This window comes from Eleutherodactylus coqui, chromosome 6 (genome assembly GCF_035609145.1).
Source record: "Eleutherodactylus coqui strain aEleCoq1 chromosome 6, aEleCoq1.hap1, whole genome shotgun sequence".
NCBI lineage: Eukaryota > Metazoa > Chordata > Amphibia > Anura > Eleutherodactylidae > Eleutherodactylus > Eleutherodactylus coqui.
Window position 1 is genome coordinate 96,112,241 of NC_089842.1, and position 18,887 is coordinate 96,131,127.

General features: G+C 45.3%; 1 protein-coding gene across 1 annotated transcript; it reads right to left on the bottom strand.

Annotated features, from left to right (window-relative positions):
- Nucleotides 1-1,789: 1,789 nt before the first annotated feature.
- On the bottom strand, nt 1,790-7,249 carry LOC136632388 (DNA-directed RNA polymerases I, II, and III subunit RPABC5-like). Its single transcript, XM_066607219.1, has 3 exons — nt 7,123-7,249; nt 3,654-3,767; nt 1,790-2,030 (listed from the first exon to the last, which is right to left on the bottom strand). Exons 2-3 carry the CDS (start codon nt 3,746-3,748, stop codon nt 1,922-1,924), a joined length of 204 nt encoding a protein of 67 aa, XP_066463316.1. The 5' UTR covers nt 3,749-3,767; nt 7,123-7,249; the 3' UTR covers nt 1,790-1,921.
- Nucleotides 7,250-18,887: the final 11,638 nt, after the last annotated feature.

Consider the following 18,887-nt stretch of genomic DNA (forward strand, 5'->3'; position numbering starts at 1 on the left):
GCCATATATTTTTTTTCCTAGTCTGCCGACTGACACGACTTTGTCCCAGAGGTGGCGATGAAGTCTCTGCTCTCTTCATCCATCTACTGCAATGCTATCTTCTGGCGAGGAAGTGGAGGTAGTAGTGTGCCAGTGCAGACTGGCATGTCAGGACAATGCAGTCATAAAACTACTTTTGTCGCGCAAACAACCTATTATGTAGATCCAATAAAGGTTTACCCCTGAGAGGACAGCACCTTCATTATGTGTGCCCAGGTCCCACTGCTTGGGTGGGGAAAGCCTTGGCCCTTTAGATAAAAGTTTTCCCTCCATGTAACTGCAAGGATTACATGAATCTATCAGGCCAGCAGCTGCTACAGAGCACTACACCTTTTGTTTTTTCTTAAAGGGGTTGTCCCGCGCCGAAACTGGTTTTTTTTTTTTTTTCAAACCCCCCCCCCCCTGTTCGGTGCGAGACAACCCCGATGCAGGTGTTAAAAAAACACCGCACAGCGCTTACCTGAATCCCCGCGCTCCGGTGACTTCTTACTTACCTGCTGAAGATGGCCGCCGGGATCTTCTCCCTGACCGCAGGGCTTCTGTGCGGTCCATTGCCGATTCCAGCCTCCTGATTGGCTGGAATCGGCACGTGACGGGGCAGAGCTACACGGAGCCGGCGTCCGGCACGAGCGGCCCCATTGAGAAAAGAAGAAGACCGGACTGCGCAAGCGCGTCTAATTTGGCCATTAGACGCCGAAAATTAGGCGGGCTCCATGGAAAGGAGGACGCTAGCAACGGAGCAGGTAAGTGAAAAACTTCTTATAACTTCTGTATGGCTCATAATTAATGCACAATGTACATTACAAAGTGCATTAATATGTCCATACAGAAGTGTATAGACCCACTTGCTGCCGCGGGATAACAGGGTATATGCACAGAAGTTATCTTAGAGATCACCCCTTTAAAGGGCATGTTCACACAGGGCACATTTGCTGTGGAACGCCACAGTGGACATTCTGCTGCAGATCCACAGCTGGAGGTCTGCATCAAACATTTTTATTGCGGTTTTTGGTCCAGAATCCCTCCCCCCCCCCCTATTGATTCTGCTAGTGTAGACGGCTATAACATTGACATGCTGCGGATTTAAATTCTGCGCCGTATGGTAACTTCTGCACAGGTTTTGTATGGATATTTTTCTGTAGCATGTGGATGACATTTTGAAAATCTCATCCACTTGAGGCCTTTTTCACACGGGCGACAGCGATATCACTACTCTGTAGCATCAGTGATGCATATTCCTTGAGAAAAATGTAGCAACGCAAAACCTAGCAAATCGCGGCCCTATAGAGCATACCGCAATTTTGTATTCTCCCAATGTAGCAGCCTACAAAACCACTAATGTGAAAGAACCCCTAGGAAACCACGGGCTTCACATACTTGCGTTTTGTAGGGATGTTGCATCGCTACAAAATTCTGCGATTTTGTAGCCTGTGTGAAACCAGCTTTACCGCTACTGTAAATGCCACCGATTCTTCTGTGTGGGCGGTCCAAATGGAAAATCTGCAGCAAATCCGCCCCATGTGAATATGGCCTAAGGATGCTGTAGTCGGCAGTCTGTTACCTTCATACCAATGCGGTTGAGTAATCTTTGCTGGTTGACCCATTATGCCCATCTGGCTAGTGCAGGGCTCCAGCATGCCGGTGCATGATATATGGCAGGATATGGTGTTGGTTTCTATGAAGCGTTCTGATCAGACTCTTATGGAAGCACATACCCGTAGAATGCGGACAAGATGAGAAAACACACCTGTACGGCAAATAAATACTTTATTGTACAGTCCTTGTACTCACTGATAGACCATTCAGTGTAACTGAGCTCTAAAGAATTAACACATGACTAGCTGATAACATAGTAGATATAACAGTGCTGGCGGGTCGGAGGCTACTTCTCTAGCGGGGCGTAGTTCAGCAGCTTCTCAATGAGGTCCACATGAGAGAGCAGCATCCGGCGACAGCAGTACCGCTTCAGTCCGAGAGCATCCAGGGCGTCCCTGAGGATATAATAAGAGCCGATTACCTGGGGTCTTATAGCCGACCGGTAAGGGATGGGTCATGTTTGAACTTAATCCAATATATCGGCAGAAAGATGGCAGCATTACAGGCGTTATGCGTTTTATCAATAATTTATTCCTCCATTCGTCTGCTACGTTTCGACCCTCTCGGTCCTGAAGTGTGCTGTGAGTGATTACAAGTGGATCATGTTTAAACAGCTTTGGAAGAACCCAACTAGGGACCCTTCACACAGCACTGCAGCATACGGCCTCCTGCATAATACGCGGAACCAAAATCCACACTGCTAACATGCAGAACTGAAAATAGTAGAATCCCGCCGATAATTGTGCATCAGAATCTGCAGTTAGCAGTGCGGATTTCAGTGCAGAATTAAGGGCCTGCATATACCGCAATACTCTTGCGAAATATTCCATCCCGTGTGATAGGTCCTTTATAGCACTGTACAACCCCCAGAGCAAGCAAAAAATGGACATTACTGCAGCAGAACAATGTGCAAACCATGAACCTTGATCCTGAGGGCTTACTCACACGGCTGAGTGCGATATTTACGGTGATGCGATTTTGAACCAAAAACGCTTTGCATCGCTTATGTGAAATTGTTAGGATAGTAAGTGTTTCCCATTGACTTCAATGGAAAACATTGCGTGCACATCACACGGTATACGAGAGCCATGCGATGGCTTTGAAGGTCGCATTGAAAACAATGGGCGAGGTGTTCCGGGGGAGCGCCCAAACACAGAACATACCATAATTTTAGGAATGGATCCAATCAAAAGAATGGATTCCATATTTGTGTAAGTTTTGTGCGCATCATGTAAAGCTCAGGCGAGGTTATCACTCCAGTGAATAAGTCCTTAGGCTGACTCCGCACGGGCGAGAGTGATATGGACCATGAATCACTTACTCATATTGCGCGGAATCAAAGCGGTTTTATGTCAAAACAGCCTTACATTACTTTGGGGATGTAGCAATCTTCCGCTATTTCCAAGGGGATACATCACATCACTTGCACCTAGCATGTGCCGCCGGCCCCATTCTAAACAATGGGCGCTGCAATGCAAGATCACGCAGGAAGATAGAACATGCTGCAATTTGTTTCCTGCATCGCATCAGGGTGCTACGTGGGAAAACATCACTCATGTATGACCCCATGCTAAAGAATGGGCTTCATATTTGTGCATCTCGCAACGTATAAATCTTGCGCAATAGCCTGAAGGTTATTTTTTGATCAAAGGGCCGTGCAGTAGTTTTCAATTAGCAAAAAGTTGCCAATTTTTGCAAAAGTGGGGTTGAGAGCTTCCCAAGTGCATGCCCAATGCCCACAGTGATTGCATACTAATGAGTCTTAATTACTAACATCTTTGGAGACATGCCCATCAATGCTAGCTTTAGATCTGTGTAGGGGTGCAGTTCCACACCGATACAGCTGAAAGCCCACCCATCTAGGGCAGCCAATGGCCATCAGATGGTTGTTAAAAGGGAAGCAATACTCGCAGTTGTTGACGCCCGCAAGTGGTTTATGCAGCGTTGGCCTGTAGCCTCCAACTGGAGCTCACTGTCAATGCCATATAAATGAAAGGTACAGCCACACCACACCTTACCCTTCAGTATATTCCGCTTGCAGTAGACCCAGGTACGCCTCCCACTTGTTTCCAACCACCTTCCCGCAGGTGAAGCATCGGACTGGTATAATCATGTTGCACTAGTGATGATGGCTGGGTTAGACAGGAAAGACAAGTGTATCACATAGTGGACCTGTTATTACATGACTGTAGAACATGGCAAAATGCACCTGACCCCTGCAGCGGTGACCCCAGACGTAATCCACGGGAGATCCCGATGCGTAATAAATGCAGTATCCGGTGGAATGTCTGTTACCCATCTTGGTCAACGCTGTGACGGTCCAACATCATGTGATGCCTCGCATCACAGTGGGAAATCCCTTCATCCCATTGCTTTCAATGGGGCCGGCGGCAGCACCAGCCCACTAAAAGCAATGGGAGAACCCTGAGATCCTCAGTGACAGCAGCGCCAGGGGATCCCTTCATCCCCCGCGAGGAACCCCTTCACCACTGCCGCATCTGAAGGGATTTCCTTGCCGGGATGAAGGAATTCCCTGGCACTGCTGTCACGCAGGATTGCAGGGTTCTCCCATTGCTTTCAGTGGTCTGGTGCTGCCGCCGGCCCCATTGAAGGCAATGAGCGATATCGCAGGATGATAGAACATGCTGCACTATGGTGGGGGTTTTTTGGAAGGAGGGGGGGGGGGGGGGGGGATGGGCCTGAAAAAAATCAGATTTTTTTTTTTGTGAATCTTACACACGTAAAAATAACGCATTAATGTGAGGCTCTGCACTTCCTGGCTCTCAATGTTATTTATGGTCCCCATGCTTACATACGTTAAAAGTGGATCAAAGTTGCATCATGTGAGGGCAATCCATTTTTTAATGCGCCCATGGACTTAAATGAATGATTTTTGTCAGACGATCAACAAAAATAGGACACGCTGCGATTAATTTACTTGGGACTTTCTGTCTGAGTAAAAAAAAAAAAACGCCCACGTATAAGCCCATTCAAAACAACCTGTTCTGTTCCCATGCTATATCAGTCCGAAAATTGTATGGACAAATCGCTGTGTGGATTCTGCCTTAACCCCTTAGTGATGGAGCTTTTTTGCTTTTTTCCATTTTCGTTTTTTCCTCCTCCCTTTTAAAAAAATCGTAACTCCTTTATTTCTCCATCGACGTGCCTGTATGAGGGCTTGTTGTTTTTTGCGGGACAAGTTGTATTTTTCAATGGTGCTATTTATTGCATCATATAATGTACTGAAAAACTTAAAAAAAAATTCTAAGTGGAGAGAAATGGAAAAAAAAAACACATTCCACCATCTTTTGTTGCGTCCTGTTTCTACGACGCACAAACTGCAACAAAAATGATCCAACAGCTTTATTCTATGGGTCAGTACTAGAGATGAGCGAGCGTACTCGGAAAAGCACTACTCGCTCGAGTAATTTGCTTTATCCGAGTATCGCTGTGCTCGTCCCTGAAGATTCGGGTGCCGGCACGGAGCGGGGAGCTGCAGGGGAGAGCGGGGAGGAACGGAGGGGAGATCTTTCTCTCCCTCTCTCCCGCCCGCTCTCCCCTGCTCCCCGCTGCGACTCACCTGTCAGCCGCAGCGGCACCCGAATCTTCAGACCCGAACACAGCGATACTCGGATAAAGCACATTACTCGAGCGAGTAGTGCTTTTCCGAGTACGCTCGCTCATCTCTAGTCAGTACCATTACTGAAATACCAAACTTGTATCGTTTTTTTTTTTTGCTGTACTACTTGTATTTTTTTTTTAAGATATTACATTTTTTTAATTATTGTTGTGTCCATTTTCTGCACACAATAACTTTTTAATTTTTCCATGGACATAGTTGAGTGAGGGCTCATTTTGTGCGGGATGTCCTGTCATTTCCATTGGTACCATTTTTGCAAACAATTGACTTTTTGATTGCTTTTTATTACATTTTTTCTTGGAGATAGGGTGATCAAAAAAGTGCATTTTGGTCGTTCTTTATTTTTTTTTTCATACCACCTTCACTGTGCGGGTAAAATAATGCATTAATTTGATAGATCAGACTTTTACGGATGCAGCGATACCAAACACGTATTTTTGGTTTAATGCCATCCCACGGGGATAGCTTGATAGGCAGTCTCCCAAGGCAGCCTGGATGGCTCCCTCGATCTCACCGCGGGGGGCTGTACGGGACCCCCGCACATCGTTTGGGGGATTTAAATGCTGCTGTCAGAATTCAAGACAGAATTAAAGGGTTAATAGCCACGATCGCAGCTATTGCCCGCGGGTGTCAGCTGTAATAAACAGCTGAGGCCCGCACTATATGGAGGGAGATAGCGGCTCTATCTCCCTCCATACACGTCCTGCATCGGCAGGACATAAAAACACTACTGGGCCGTCACTAAGGGGTTAAAGGGGTTATTTGTCAATTTACATTTTTTATGGGGAGGCACAGTTGAGCCCGCCACTTCCGGTTGTGTTCCAACAAGAGGTCATGTGGTATCTCGGCCTCCGTTGTCGATGACGTCATAAGAGAGTGCGGGCAAGGCCTTATACCCGTCCTCGCCGATGCAGCCTCCAGTCGACAAGAGGGGCCATGATACCACGTGACCTCTTGTCGGAACGCAACTGGAAGGGACAGGTTCAAGTAAGAATCGTAAATCACCGGATAACCCTTTTACGGTCCATTCATGTGCTTTGCGTGCCGCACGAAAGTAACACCCATTATCTGCAGTGGGTCTATTTACACGGGCGATTTTTCTGTTTTCTGCAAGAAAAAAAAAAATCACGCAAATAAGGAAGATGGGGAAAAAAAAAACCCAGCATGATAATTTTTGTGCCAGTCTAGCCCAAGAATAGATCCTGCAGCGGTGTGATCCCCCGCACTGCGCACACACGACGCACGTTGTGCCTGAGGATGTTGGCGCAGCTCGCTGTTGGCCATGTGATGCACCGAGCCTACATTCATATGAGCACAAAGCTCGCACGCCAGAGCGTTCCCTTACAGCGCGAGCCTGGCCGATCCGAGTAGAACAGATTTCATCCACATTATGCGAAAAGAATCCGCTGCAACATTGACATATAGTGAATGACACCGTGAGGTCCTTTGGCGCAGGACGGGCGCTCTGCCGCTCTCCAGACGGCGCTACGGCGAACACGGCTACTATAGAGGCAACAACTACCCAACAAAGGTGTTTTTGTCTACATACAGGATACGGCGGATGTTAATACCGATCCCTCCAATCTGCACCACCATTTTGTATAGGAGGAAGCCATTTTAAGAAAGTAGATCAAAGCTACGTAAAGGTTTGTTGACAAACGCTGCCAGTTTAACTCATTAAAGTCAAGAATTATCCAATTTCACAGAACGGCAAGTGGCGATATTTATATGTTCAAAGCATAAGTGAATTTTTACGTAACGCCCAAATGTCTTATAGTTCTATCCGCCCCCCGGATTCTTCCCAGTCCTTCTATACATCATGCACTCTTCTTACACTGCATACTCACCAATACAGGTGCCTCTGTCTCCTCTGAATGGACTCACTAGCAGCAGAGTGAGGAACTTTCTGGGATAAATAGGCTCTCTGCGCACGCGCAATAAGTGCTTCCCTGATCTAATGCTGCAACTTGTTTTTGCAGTAGGTGCAGATTTCCTCTAGAGGGCAGCAAAGGACACGGATTCTCCGTGGCTGCGGTAGCTGCGAGCTGTTATGTAATGCTGACTGTGCAGGCGGGGAGGGCGGATCACTGAGCTAGTGGTGGGAGGCAAGCTGCGGCCATTCTGTGCCTGTCTATGCCCAGTGCAGGGGAGGGGATAGTGAAGCACGTTTTATAGGGTCTCCTATGCCCTATGAGGACCCTCTCACACAGGACGAGTCAGTTAATGGCTGCTTTAGTCTAATCAGCTCCACATATGTTCTTTTCCAGCATCTCCTTGCGTATTACGCCCGAATTGCCACGCCCCTTATTGTCTATGGCGACCTTTGGTGCACAAATGCGCAGAAAAGTAGAGCATGCCGTGATTTTTTATTTTTTTGTTGCAGAACCGAAATGCGTGCGCAAAATATGGAAATGTGAAAGAACCCATTGAAATCAGTCTTTGAGAATTGCGCATGCACATATGCATCTGTGAGCAAGCCCTCAGGTCATATTCACTCAGGCGTATTTGCACGTAATGCGCAGAAAAGATTTTAATAGGCTCGTTCGCATCTGCATATTTTTACAGCGCATTTCGGTTGCAGCGTGCTCTATTTTTCCTGCGCCCAAAAAGTACCTATAGAAGGCAATTGGGGTGCGCAAATGTGCAGAGAATACACTAGGAGATGCGTGGAGCACCGTGTAGGTGCGCAGAAGGAAAAAAAAAACACGTCTGGAACTCATTAGACTAGCTGCTTGAATCGGGGCGTATTTGTTTCCCCACGCACAAGAAAGTCCAAATAAATAGAGCGAGCCCTACTTTTTTCCACGCGCGCAAAACACACTTATGGACTCGAACCGGAGGAATCAGTGGGTTCTATTCTCCTTAGCGCCTGTACAATCTATGCACGCAAAAACATGCGCTAATACGGATGTGTGCAGAAGCCCTGCTCATGATGTGTGGGAACGCTCACGGGTTTTGTCGCCCATGCGAAAGCAGCCTGAGCTCACACGGGGCGGAATTGCCGCAGGTTTTTCGTGCAAACGTTCCACATGGAAATTCCACCTGCAATCTTAAGCTCAAGACTGAGCAGCAAAGTGGACGAGATTTGCAAAAATCTCATCACACGCTGCGGACAGTCCGATGCGGCCATGCCACGCTGAAATTGACATGCTGCGCAGAATTCAACCATGTCAACTGTATCGCCGTTTCCGCTGCCGGCTCTCTTGTCTCTATAGGGAGAGATGGCCGCAGCAAAATAAGGCGCTTTCAAAATCTGCGGGACTCCAGCAGCGGAAATGTCGCAGAATTTCCGTGCGGTCCCGCTGTGAACATTCTGCAGGATTTCCGCCCAGTGTGAACCCAGCCTAGGGGTCTATTCACACGAGCATAAATTGGCCAGCCAAAATATGCTATCGTGATGCACGGGCTCGGCGTATATGCCGTCGGGTGGAGGGAGACAGTTTAGCTCTGCTAAGCTGTCTCCCCCTTCTGTCCCCTTGCAGGCTCACCTCTTCTCTCCTCCCCATTGTCAGTTTTTAATGAGAGGGGGCGGAGCTAAGCTACCATCCCTTGTCCACAGCCAGCAATGGGAGAGGATGGGGCGGAGCTTAGCTCCACTCCTGCCCCCCCCCATTGCAAACAGCCTTCTCTGGCCGCCGTCATTGGCTCCGATAGAAGTCTATGGCTGCGGCCGTAGTCCGGCCAGGAAGATACGGTAGTTCCAGGACTATCTTTCCTGCCCAGCGTAAAAGTGCCCAGCCGGGCGCTTTTACGCCACGGAAATATGCCTATGTGATCTGATGCATTGGAATCCAATGCATCAGATGGTAGCATATATCGTCCGGCCGTGAAAAACGGCGACCGATATCCGCTCGTGTGAATAAGACCTAAGGGTATGATACCATGTATAAAAAAAATGGGAAGAATCAAAGTTATAGGGGATAGCTTCATCAATAAGACGTTTGAGCGATGCCCTGAACATATAAATAATGCCACGTGCCGCTCTGCGCCACATTTTCAGTCATAGACTTCAATGCGGGAAAAACTGGCAGCATGTATGAAGACACCTCATATAAGAACTGCGATCTGTTCTCCTACATTCATGCTGCAGATTGCCTGCAGGGATCGGCATCAGCATCCACCGTACGGAGACAAAAACTCCTCTGCTTCTAGGACACCAACGTATTTGGCGCGGTGAAAGAGATTGTCATCACATCAGTTCCTTCTCCAAATGGGCTCGCAGTCTAATTTACCACATGTCAGTTCTGCTGCGGCTTCTCTCAGCACAATGGGGATGAGATCTGTTACACTCGGATCCATGTGGCTTGTACTGTAAGGCCGCCGTCACAGGGGGAGTAGTCGCTGCGGACTTTCTTCAACCGAATATCTGCGGCCATTATGCTGGAAAACTGCATTAGCCAAAATGGGGAAGATTTGGGTGTCGCCTTTAAGCGGATCGTTGCAGAATTTAACCCTTGTATTGCCAGAGTTGAATTCTGACACGTTTTTGTAAATTCTAAATCCTCGGCATGTCTATTTATGCACAACCATATGTGCGCATTTTTAAAAAAAATATTGAAAATATATGCGCGCAAAACACAAAGAATAGAAGCCATTAATTCCAATGGGTTTGTGCTTAGGAGCGTGTTTTCTGTGCACATTTCGCGCATGCAGAGAAAAGTAGAACCTGCTCTATCTTTCTTCGTTTTGCACAGTAAAGAACCTCATAGAAGTCTATGAGAGATGCGCAAATACGAAAGGGGATGCTTGATCAACAATGTAAGGGCGCATGCAGACGACCGTATATCGGCCACCGGCTCTGAGCTCCCGCCCCTCTCTGCCTCCTCTCCACCCCCCTGCACTATTTTCAATGAGGCCTCCTCTCATTGCAAATAGTGCAGAGGGACGGAGAGGAGGCAGAGAGGTGGCGGGAGCTCAGATCACTGCTCCCGGCTCTTCCAGCCACCACCCCCTGCAGAGAGAGACAACATATATCAGTTGGCTGCCAATATACGGTCGTCTGAATGCGCCCTAAGGGCGCCCACCCACTGGCGATTTTTTTTCCTTTGCGTTTTGCGTTTTTTCTCAAGGGCAATTAGTTTTGAATGTACTCCTGTCCACTGTCGTTTTTTTTTTTCAGTCCGTTGCAATTTTTAACATAGGAACTGTCAGTTGCAAATGTGTCCTTATTTTTCTCTTAATGCACCCATGAATGTCAATGGAAATTAACGGAAAAAGCCGCGAAAATGCCGCGAAAAACGCAGCGAAAAACGCGCCGAAAACGCGCCAAAAGCGCTGCGTTTTTCACGCACGAAAATTGCAAACGCCAGTGGGTGGGCGCCCTAAAACTGTGAAAAAAGAACACATCTGGATCTCATTAGGCTAATAGTCTCTTAATCCATGGAAAGGGTGTGTCGTGCATGCATGTAAACTGGCCCTGCGTGCGCAAAAAGTACAGTACTATGGGCAGAAATGCACGCAATTGTACCTTATCCAACCTCATTCATGCGCAAATCCATTGCGCTGCGGCAAGAGTTTTTGCGGATACAGTTGTCTGAATAAGCCCTAACACATCAGTATCCTGGAGACCTTTAACCCCTTGAGTGGCACGCCAGGATATTTTCCGGGACGAGCTCCACTGCCCATAGTGATATAGCCCGGAAGATTTCCGGGCTATGTATCACTATGGGAGCTGCAGAGCACAATGCCATAAGCTGTGGCAGTGTGCTCTGCCTGCACAGTCCCACAGAGAACAGTGCAGGACTGTAAAAAAAGAAGCAGGAGGATATTACCGATCTGCCGGCAGCCTTCCGCTTTTTTTAAACTCCCGCACTGCTTTGTTTACAGGTTGCCACAGAGACCACCGGCTTGTCAGAAGCCGGCGGATGGTTCCCGTGGCAGGGAGAGCTGGTGCTCAGAGGATAGCCGGACACCAGCTCTTACAGCAGAGAACGGAGAAAACCTCCGATTTCTGCTGTGTTAACCCTTTACATGCTGCAGTCTATGCGACCACAGTATGTAGAGGGCTGACACCATAGGACCCCCGCAATGTGATCAGGGGGTCCTGATGGGTCTCTGTGGAAATCCCCTAAAGGGACAAAAATTTTAAAAAGGTGAAGAAAAAAAATAGTAAAAAAATTATAAAAAAAATAAAAACACCTTTCTCCCTTTACTTTGTAAAAAATTAAAAACAAAATTACACATGTGGTATCCCTGCTTCATAATGACCCAGAGGAGGAAGATAGTACATTACTTAACCTCTTAATGACGCGGCCCCCTTTTTTTCGCTTTTCGTTTTTTCCTCCCCCCTTTTAAAAAAATCATAACTCCTTTATTTATCCATTGACGTCGCTGTATGAGGGCTTGTTTTTTGCGGGACGAGTTGTATTTTTCAATGGTGCCATTTAATGTACCGAAAAACTTTTACAAAATTCTAAGTGGAGTAAAATGAAAAGAAAAATGACATTCCGCCATCCTTCAGTGCGTTTTGTTTCTACGGCGCACAAACTTTGGGTCAGCACGATTAGTACGATACCAAACTTTGTATAGTTTTTTTTTTACTGTAGTACTTTTACATTTATTTTTTGAAATTATTTTCTGTTGCATCTTCTGCGCTCAATAACTTTTTTATTTTTCCATCGACATAGTTGAGCGAGGGCTCATTTTTTGCAGGATGTCCTGTACTTTACGTTAGTACTAATTCGGAATACGTACAACTTTTTGATCACTTTTTATTGCATTTTTTCTGGGAGACAGGGTGTTTGAAAATGTGCATTTCAGGCGTTCTTAATTTTTTTTTCGGACTGCGTTCACCGTGCGGGGTTAATAATGCACTGCTTTGATAGATCGGACTTTTACAGACGCGGTGATACCAAATATGTATTTTTCTTTTATGATTTAGATTTTTTTATTATAGATATGGAAAAAGGAGGGTGATTTAAACTTTTATTACTTTTTTTTTTTTAACTGTGAAAAAGTAGCAAAATAGAAAAAACTATTTCAATTTGGTATTGGCATAATCGTACCGGCCTGGAGAATTACTTTAATACAATATCTATACTGCTCAAAGAATGCAGTGAAAAATAAAAATAAAAAACATGCCAGAATTACAGATTTTGTTAATCTTGCCCCTAGAAAAAATGCAATAAAAAGTGATCAAAATTTTACATGTTGTCATCCCACAAAAAAACAGGCCTTTTAGGGCTCCGGCAATGGAAAAATAAAATGATACGGCTCTTGGAATGTGGTGACACAAAAGCAAACCTTTAAGAAAAAAAAATATTTTAAATGTACAAAAATAGCAAAACATAAAAAAACAGTATAAACTTGGTGGGTCAGCCCTCCATAGCCAATGAGGACTCAGGGAGATGCAGAAATGGAGGTACCAACTCCTGGTGCTCACTATAACATCAGGAGGAGAAGAAAGAGATGGAAGTGGTTGAGGTATCTGATCTAGCAATTTATGTCCTATGGGCTATATTTGCTGCGGGATCCAGAGCCCCAGGTCCCGCAGTGCAAATACGCCTGTGTGCATTGGGCCTTACAGTCACCTATTTGTGTTTTTGTGTCTTGAAATAAGATTCTTAAAGGAGTAAATGTCAACTTTCATATCTCTTCATCTAGGAACTCACTCTGCATTTACGGATCCCCAACATCTGCACCAGTGCATGTTTATCTGCAGTAGTCACATGGCTATACAAAATGTCCACTAATCCTTAAAGAGACTTAGTCCTTATTGAGAGCACCATAAAGTAGTGCATGTCACACTGGTTACAGTGATATGTCTGCTGTATAGATCGTGCTTTATTTTTGGAGAAACTTGCATTTTATTAGTAGCAGCCAGGCCCAGAACTAGTCCTGCATATTAATGAGCTGCGGACTAGCCACACCCACCCCGCTCACCAGCCAGCTCTCTCTTCATGCACAGTAATTTGCAGACGGTAATCAATCAATTGCTGGAGGATGGGGTAGGTGGAGCTAAGATGCAGCTCAGGATAATCCAGGACTACTTTAAGTAGTCCTCTATGCATTTACTGCTACTAATAAAATGCCCAGATCCACACAGCAGTCATATCACTGTAATCAATGTGCCTGTCACTACCTTGTGCTTCTCTCAGAGAAGGGTGCAAAAAGGATGATGACAGAGTCCCTTTAAATACGTCTGTAGTATTTCAGTGTGCTGTAAAATATTGCTATGTACACATTGGCTGCTTCTAATCATTGCCCTCAATTTCACAAGAGTTAATCAGGTTACCAACATTAATGTCTTCATGATCATTTTCAGGCTGTACTTTCATATAATAAGGTGCAGTAAAGGATCTCAGCCATATAATGAAGGAAGCACAATGTAGACGGTCAGTGGCAGATTTCCATGTATTGGGTCTCCTAGGTCAGCGGTATTTATTACTGAGGTATTCTGCCCTTTACAATAATATCCGCAGGCGTATGAATTATGAACCTATCTGAGCGAGTAATAAATAGCTGCAATTTTCTGCATAGCGTGATGACTTGTGCGAACCCTTCACACTGATAGATTATGTTCAGCATTGTTGCCTTGGGTTGCAATGACAAAACTGCATAGAGAATACATGTCCTTCTCAGGTTCTTGTCAGGTTTACTTCACATCTCCTGATTTGTTACAGCCTTCCCAATCATTTCTGCAAGCTATCAGTTCTCTTGTCCATAGGAAGAGTGGGGGTGGACTAGACAGCTGTGTATATGACACATAGCAACTTGTGCAGAAATAAAATGGGGCAGGATCTTATATGTATGCATATAGTGGCAACCTGGGGGGTAACTTGCTTACGGGATCGCCATCTTCTCCTCATAAGATGGTTGGCACCACACACATAAAGGCTCAAGACCACCAGGTTACTTCAACTCTGGCTTCCAAGAGCTTTATTTCACGCACAGCAAACATGTTCACAGCATCAAGGTACTGAAACATAATATGATTTTTAGGGTTCACAACCCGCACAGTCCCCGTCACTATCCCCCACCCGGGGTGTATAGAGGTCGTGCTACCCTGTCAGACATGTGACGGGTCCAGTCTGGTCCAGACCTCAGGATCCCAGTTCCTAATGCTGCTGTTGCTGCCTCTCTCTGGCTTTCAGCAGGGAATTCCATGTGTCTGGAGGTTTTAACTCCTCTAGACACACCTGTACAGCCATGCCTGCTGATTCCAACAATATACAAAAGGCCTGTTTACAGCCCCCTGCCTGCAATTCTGTGCTACGCCTTGCCACAATATACCGTGTGTTCCGGAAAATAAAACCCTGTCATATTAATTTTTGCCCCAAAAGTGGCACAAGGTCTTATTTTCGGGGGGGGGGGTGTCTTGTACTCACCTAGCAGTTGCCGTATGGGTCCCTTCTGCTGGTCTCCGGTACTCTGGCAGGCTTCTGTGTAGTCCTCAACGCTAAGGAAGCATCTGTTGCTGGTAACGGGGCTTGAATACTCCGCCTCCAGCAAGCAATTGCTCTGATTGGTTCACGAACACTGCCTCAGCCAATCAAAGCCAGTGCTCGATGAACGAATAACAGCCATTCAATTATGTCATTTATTCCGGAGTACCATAGAGTAGCGGGAGGGACCCAGATGATGCCTGCTAGGTGAGTATTGCTTTTTTTTAATGTAATGTAGCTAGGGCTTATTATCGGGGTAGGTCTTATTTCCAGGGAAATGCGGTATATATAAAAATAATTGCCTGTGGGGGGTTGTATAATTGCCTTCTTTGTACTGAAATGTGTGCTAATCAGCAAGGATGGCTGATTAATATTAATGCATATTAGACAACCTCAGATAAACAACACATGAGAAAATGCTTCCTGCTGTTTAACAAAAACTAGGCCAAAATGCAGAAGCAGTATGTGAAAAATTAAATTCACCCTTATTGCTTCCATAGGAATTAGGATGGTAAGTAACAGACAGGTGCTGCTAATCAAATGCCCTTTGAAGTTTTGTCAGATTGCTGGTCTGGAGCATTTAGGCATGTGTTAACACAATGCTAAGAAGGAAAGACATCAGCAAATGTGATATTGGACATCATGGCCAAACATGTCCATTGTGATCTTGTCTGTCCAAAGGATATTGTTCCAGAAGTCTTGTGGTTTGTTCAGATGCAACTTTGTAAAGTGCTGCCATGTTTTATTTTAGAAAGAAGAGACTTTCTCCTGGCAACACCTCCAAATAAACCCTATTGGTTCAGTCATTTTCTAATTGTACTGTCATGAATTTAAACATTTAAGATGGTAAATGAGGCCCTTAGGGTCTGAGACGTAGCTCCTGTTTTTTGGCAATTTCTCTGAGCATTGCACAGTCTGTCTTTGGGATGAAATTGTCTTGAATGTTTTCCACTTGTTAATAATCTTTCTCATTGCAGAATAATGGACTCCAAATTGTTTAGAAATGGCTTTATAACCCTTCCCAGATTGATGGGCAGCAACAATTGCTTCTCTAAGATCATCACTGATGTCTTTCCTCCTTGGTATTGTGTTAACACATGCCTGAATACTCCAGACCAGCATTTTCCCTGCAGTAAGCACTGCAGGTGAAATGTAGTATTACATGATTGCACAGGGTCTGCCAGAACGGGAGCTGCTCTTGCTCAGCAGCTCTCCATTCTAAGTCACACAAGGGAGCCCCAAGAGGGGCAACCCACTGTATGACATTCATGTGTCCTAATAGGGTCTATGAACAGGAATTGCACTCTTGGTACAACTCTTTTAAGCAATAGACTTAGGGTTGAAAAAAATGCTCTACTTACCATCTGCAGTAACTTTATTATCTGCTGTTTAAGCAGTTACATAACACTCTAAACATGGATTTAGTAACCACATGGCTTTAATGAGATGAGATTGCAAGACCATGTGATCAGAGTCTATCATGTGTCTTTCTCAAAATGTAGAGCAAATGTGTCAAACTCAAGGCCTGCGGGCCATATCCAACCCGTCACGTCATATTATGTGGTCACAACAAGGTCTGGACGCAGAAGGATCAGCTCCCACTATCCCCAAAGGATGCAGCCAGCATTTGGTAGAGAGTACTGTGCCATCTTGGATGCTAGGCTCCGACGCACACCTCCAGACTGCTCTGTTCTGCAACTCACAGGTGGTGGCACAGCTCTGACAACCTTACCCGGGCACCCTAGCTACCAATTGCAGTGGACCAGAGTTGGGTTCCCTACAGCACTTGAGAATCTGTATGTTCTATGTGTGTCTCGTGTCAATGTTAGGAGTGTTGAATGGTACAGTAATATCTGTGTTAACACCAACAGGGCATGAAAGTGTTAATGTCTGGAAAATGTATTGTTCTAGTCTGGTTATGTGTTTTGTCTGTCCTAACGCCTGTGTGCACGTGTTGAAGTGTGTCAAGTGTTAGGGCAGGAGCTTTAGTGAGGTAGAGGGGAAAGAAGTGTGGAGAGTCGGAAGCAAGATGTGAAGGAAGGATTGTGAGAGAATGGACATGGAGGAGAGATGGGCTGCTGCTCCTGCCAGAGCTGAACCAGGATGATGTCTCTCCTTGTAAGAGATCTGTCCCCTCCAGGGAGTGGAACGCAGGTCCTGCTGGAAGAGAGTTGGTGTGAGAATACAAGAAACACACGCTCCCCCGCAGAACCACAGCTCAGAGGAGTCAGTAAGAAACAACCTACAGCTAGCCACAGTTTGTGAATGTGTTTGAAAAACCCTGAAATCTAAGAGTGTTTGACCCAAGAGAGATATCCATCAGATAACAGCGACTGAGGTCGTATGTGTCTTGGGGAAAAGAACTGTTCTTTATTAAATGAACCCAAGAGATATAAAGTCTAAAGTTCGTCTAAAGCACTGAATGTTGTATTTGCAAAGTACATTATTTTGTATTGGAGAAGAAATAGTATTAGAGTAAAAGGAAATACCATGCGTCTCCAGTTTTGTGTGTGCACTATTCTTTATTTAGGGTGCGTGATTCCTCACTTATCCCGGGACGCTGGCGTCACGATGACAATCAGGAACCACTTTAAGGTAACCAAGGTGACACTACTTAATCTCCCCTGCTAGTAACGAAGTTGGTTATTCTTCAGCCCCTTGTGTGAGGAGACGGTAGAGACACTGTGACCTATTGACATCTTGAACTCCGCCATCTCCCCGGCTGAAGGCCTGACACTCGGACGCTGAAAAATCAAGGTAGGAAGCTCAGTGCTAAAGAGGTGGAAGGGGAGAAACACCATCATAGTGCATAGAGCTCCATAGCCATGATAAGAAGTAGTTACATTTAAGGCTTATTCACATGGGAATATGCAGTTTCTGAAGTATGCAACATTTTCACAGACCAAAAATGTGTGTATTTTGACCTTTTTGCATTTTTTTTGCATGTCTATTCCCCGTGTTTCAACCATGTGCAAAAAAAACGTCCAGAAGGTCCCATAGATTTCTGTGTCATGCGTATTCACTGTGTATTTACACAATCCCATTGATTTCATGGGCAATTTCGTTCTGTACTATCAACCACAATAGGACACTCTGCGATTTTTTTTCATGCGCATAAAATACATATGTGAAAAACGTATGTCTGAATTCTCCAATGCTAAGCAATGGTATTTAAGCTGTCAATATTATGCGTGTAATACGGAGTGCAAATACACCCGCGTGAATGAGCCCATGTAAACAACTCTGTGAAGGCAACCATGATGTGGCGCTCAGTGATAAGGTTGACACCCCTTCTGTAGACTAATGAGTCTTTACAACTGTTTTCAGTTGTAACTGCTGTCTCCATACCAGGATCTGCTCCACCTTACACAGCAGATGTGCAGCAGGCCACTAATCCTCTCCCTACACAAGCATATTACACAGCTATTTAGCCGCGATAATATGTTAGCCAAAAATTGCGATCGTGTGAAGCATTGCATTCCAATGCATTCTTTGTATAGTTAGTAGTTAATCCACCAACCGACTGAACGAAGTGAGAACCCTCAGGTTTAAAACTCTGCTGATCCTTTCAATCACTTCCAAACTATGAGCACCACTGCAGTAATAGAAACTGCTTTATCCATTCCAAACCAGCTTTTATAAAAGATAGTGATAAAGCAAGATTAACTTTGCCTAGATTATTGCCCCTGGCATGATTAATTATGACCGACGGGGTAGAACAAACCCGGCTGATCTCAAAAACTTCTGGTAACAACTGGACCCACCATAACCCCCTAAGGCCTCTCCAATGGAACTCAACAAAAGCTACTCCCAGATTAGGACAGTGTTCAACACTGCACGCGGCCTAGTATGCATAAAAATGCCCCAAGTTGTAGACAAGAATAAGAAGTGCAACCAAAACAAACCAAATATTGAAAATTATGACAAAATTAAGTCAGTGTGTTCATAAGATCTAAAGCTATCTAATCTCTATTTGCCCAACTCTTGGATTCTCTGAACCCCAAAACCCAACACTTTAGCATCCATAGCTTCACCAATTCTGAAAGAATGGGCTGAAAAATCCAATGGATCCAAGCCCAACTTGGACAAACAAGCATGAAAAATGGAAGTGAACTGGTACCAGGTCACTGAAGACGGATTAGAGTGCATCAAAAGCTGAGAAATAGCAGGGTGAAGCAAACAAAAAGGCCTAACCAAACCCGGACAACATTCACCCCCTGATTCCCCAA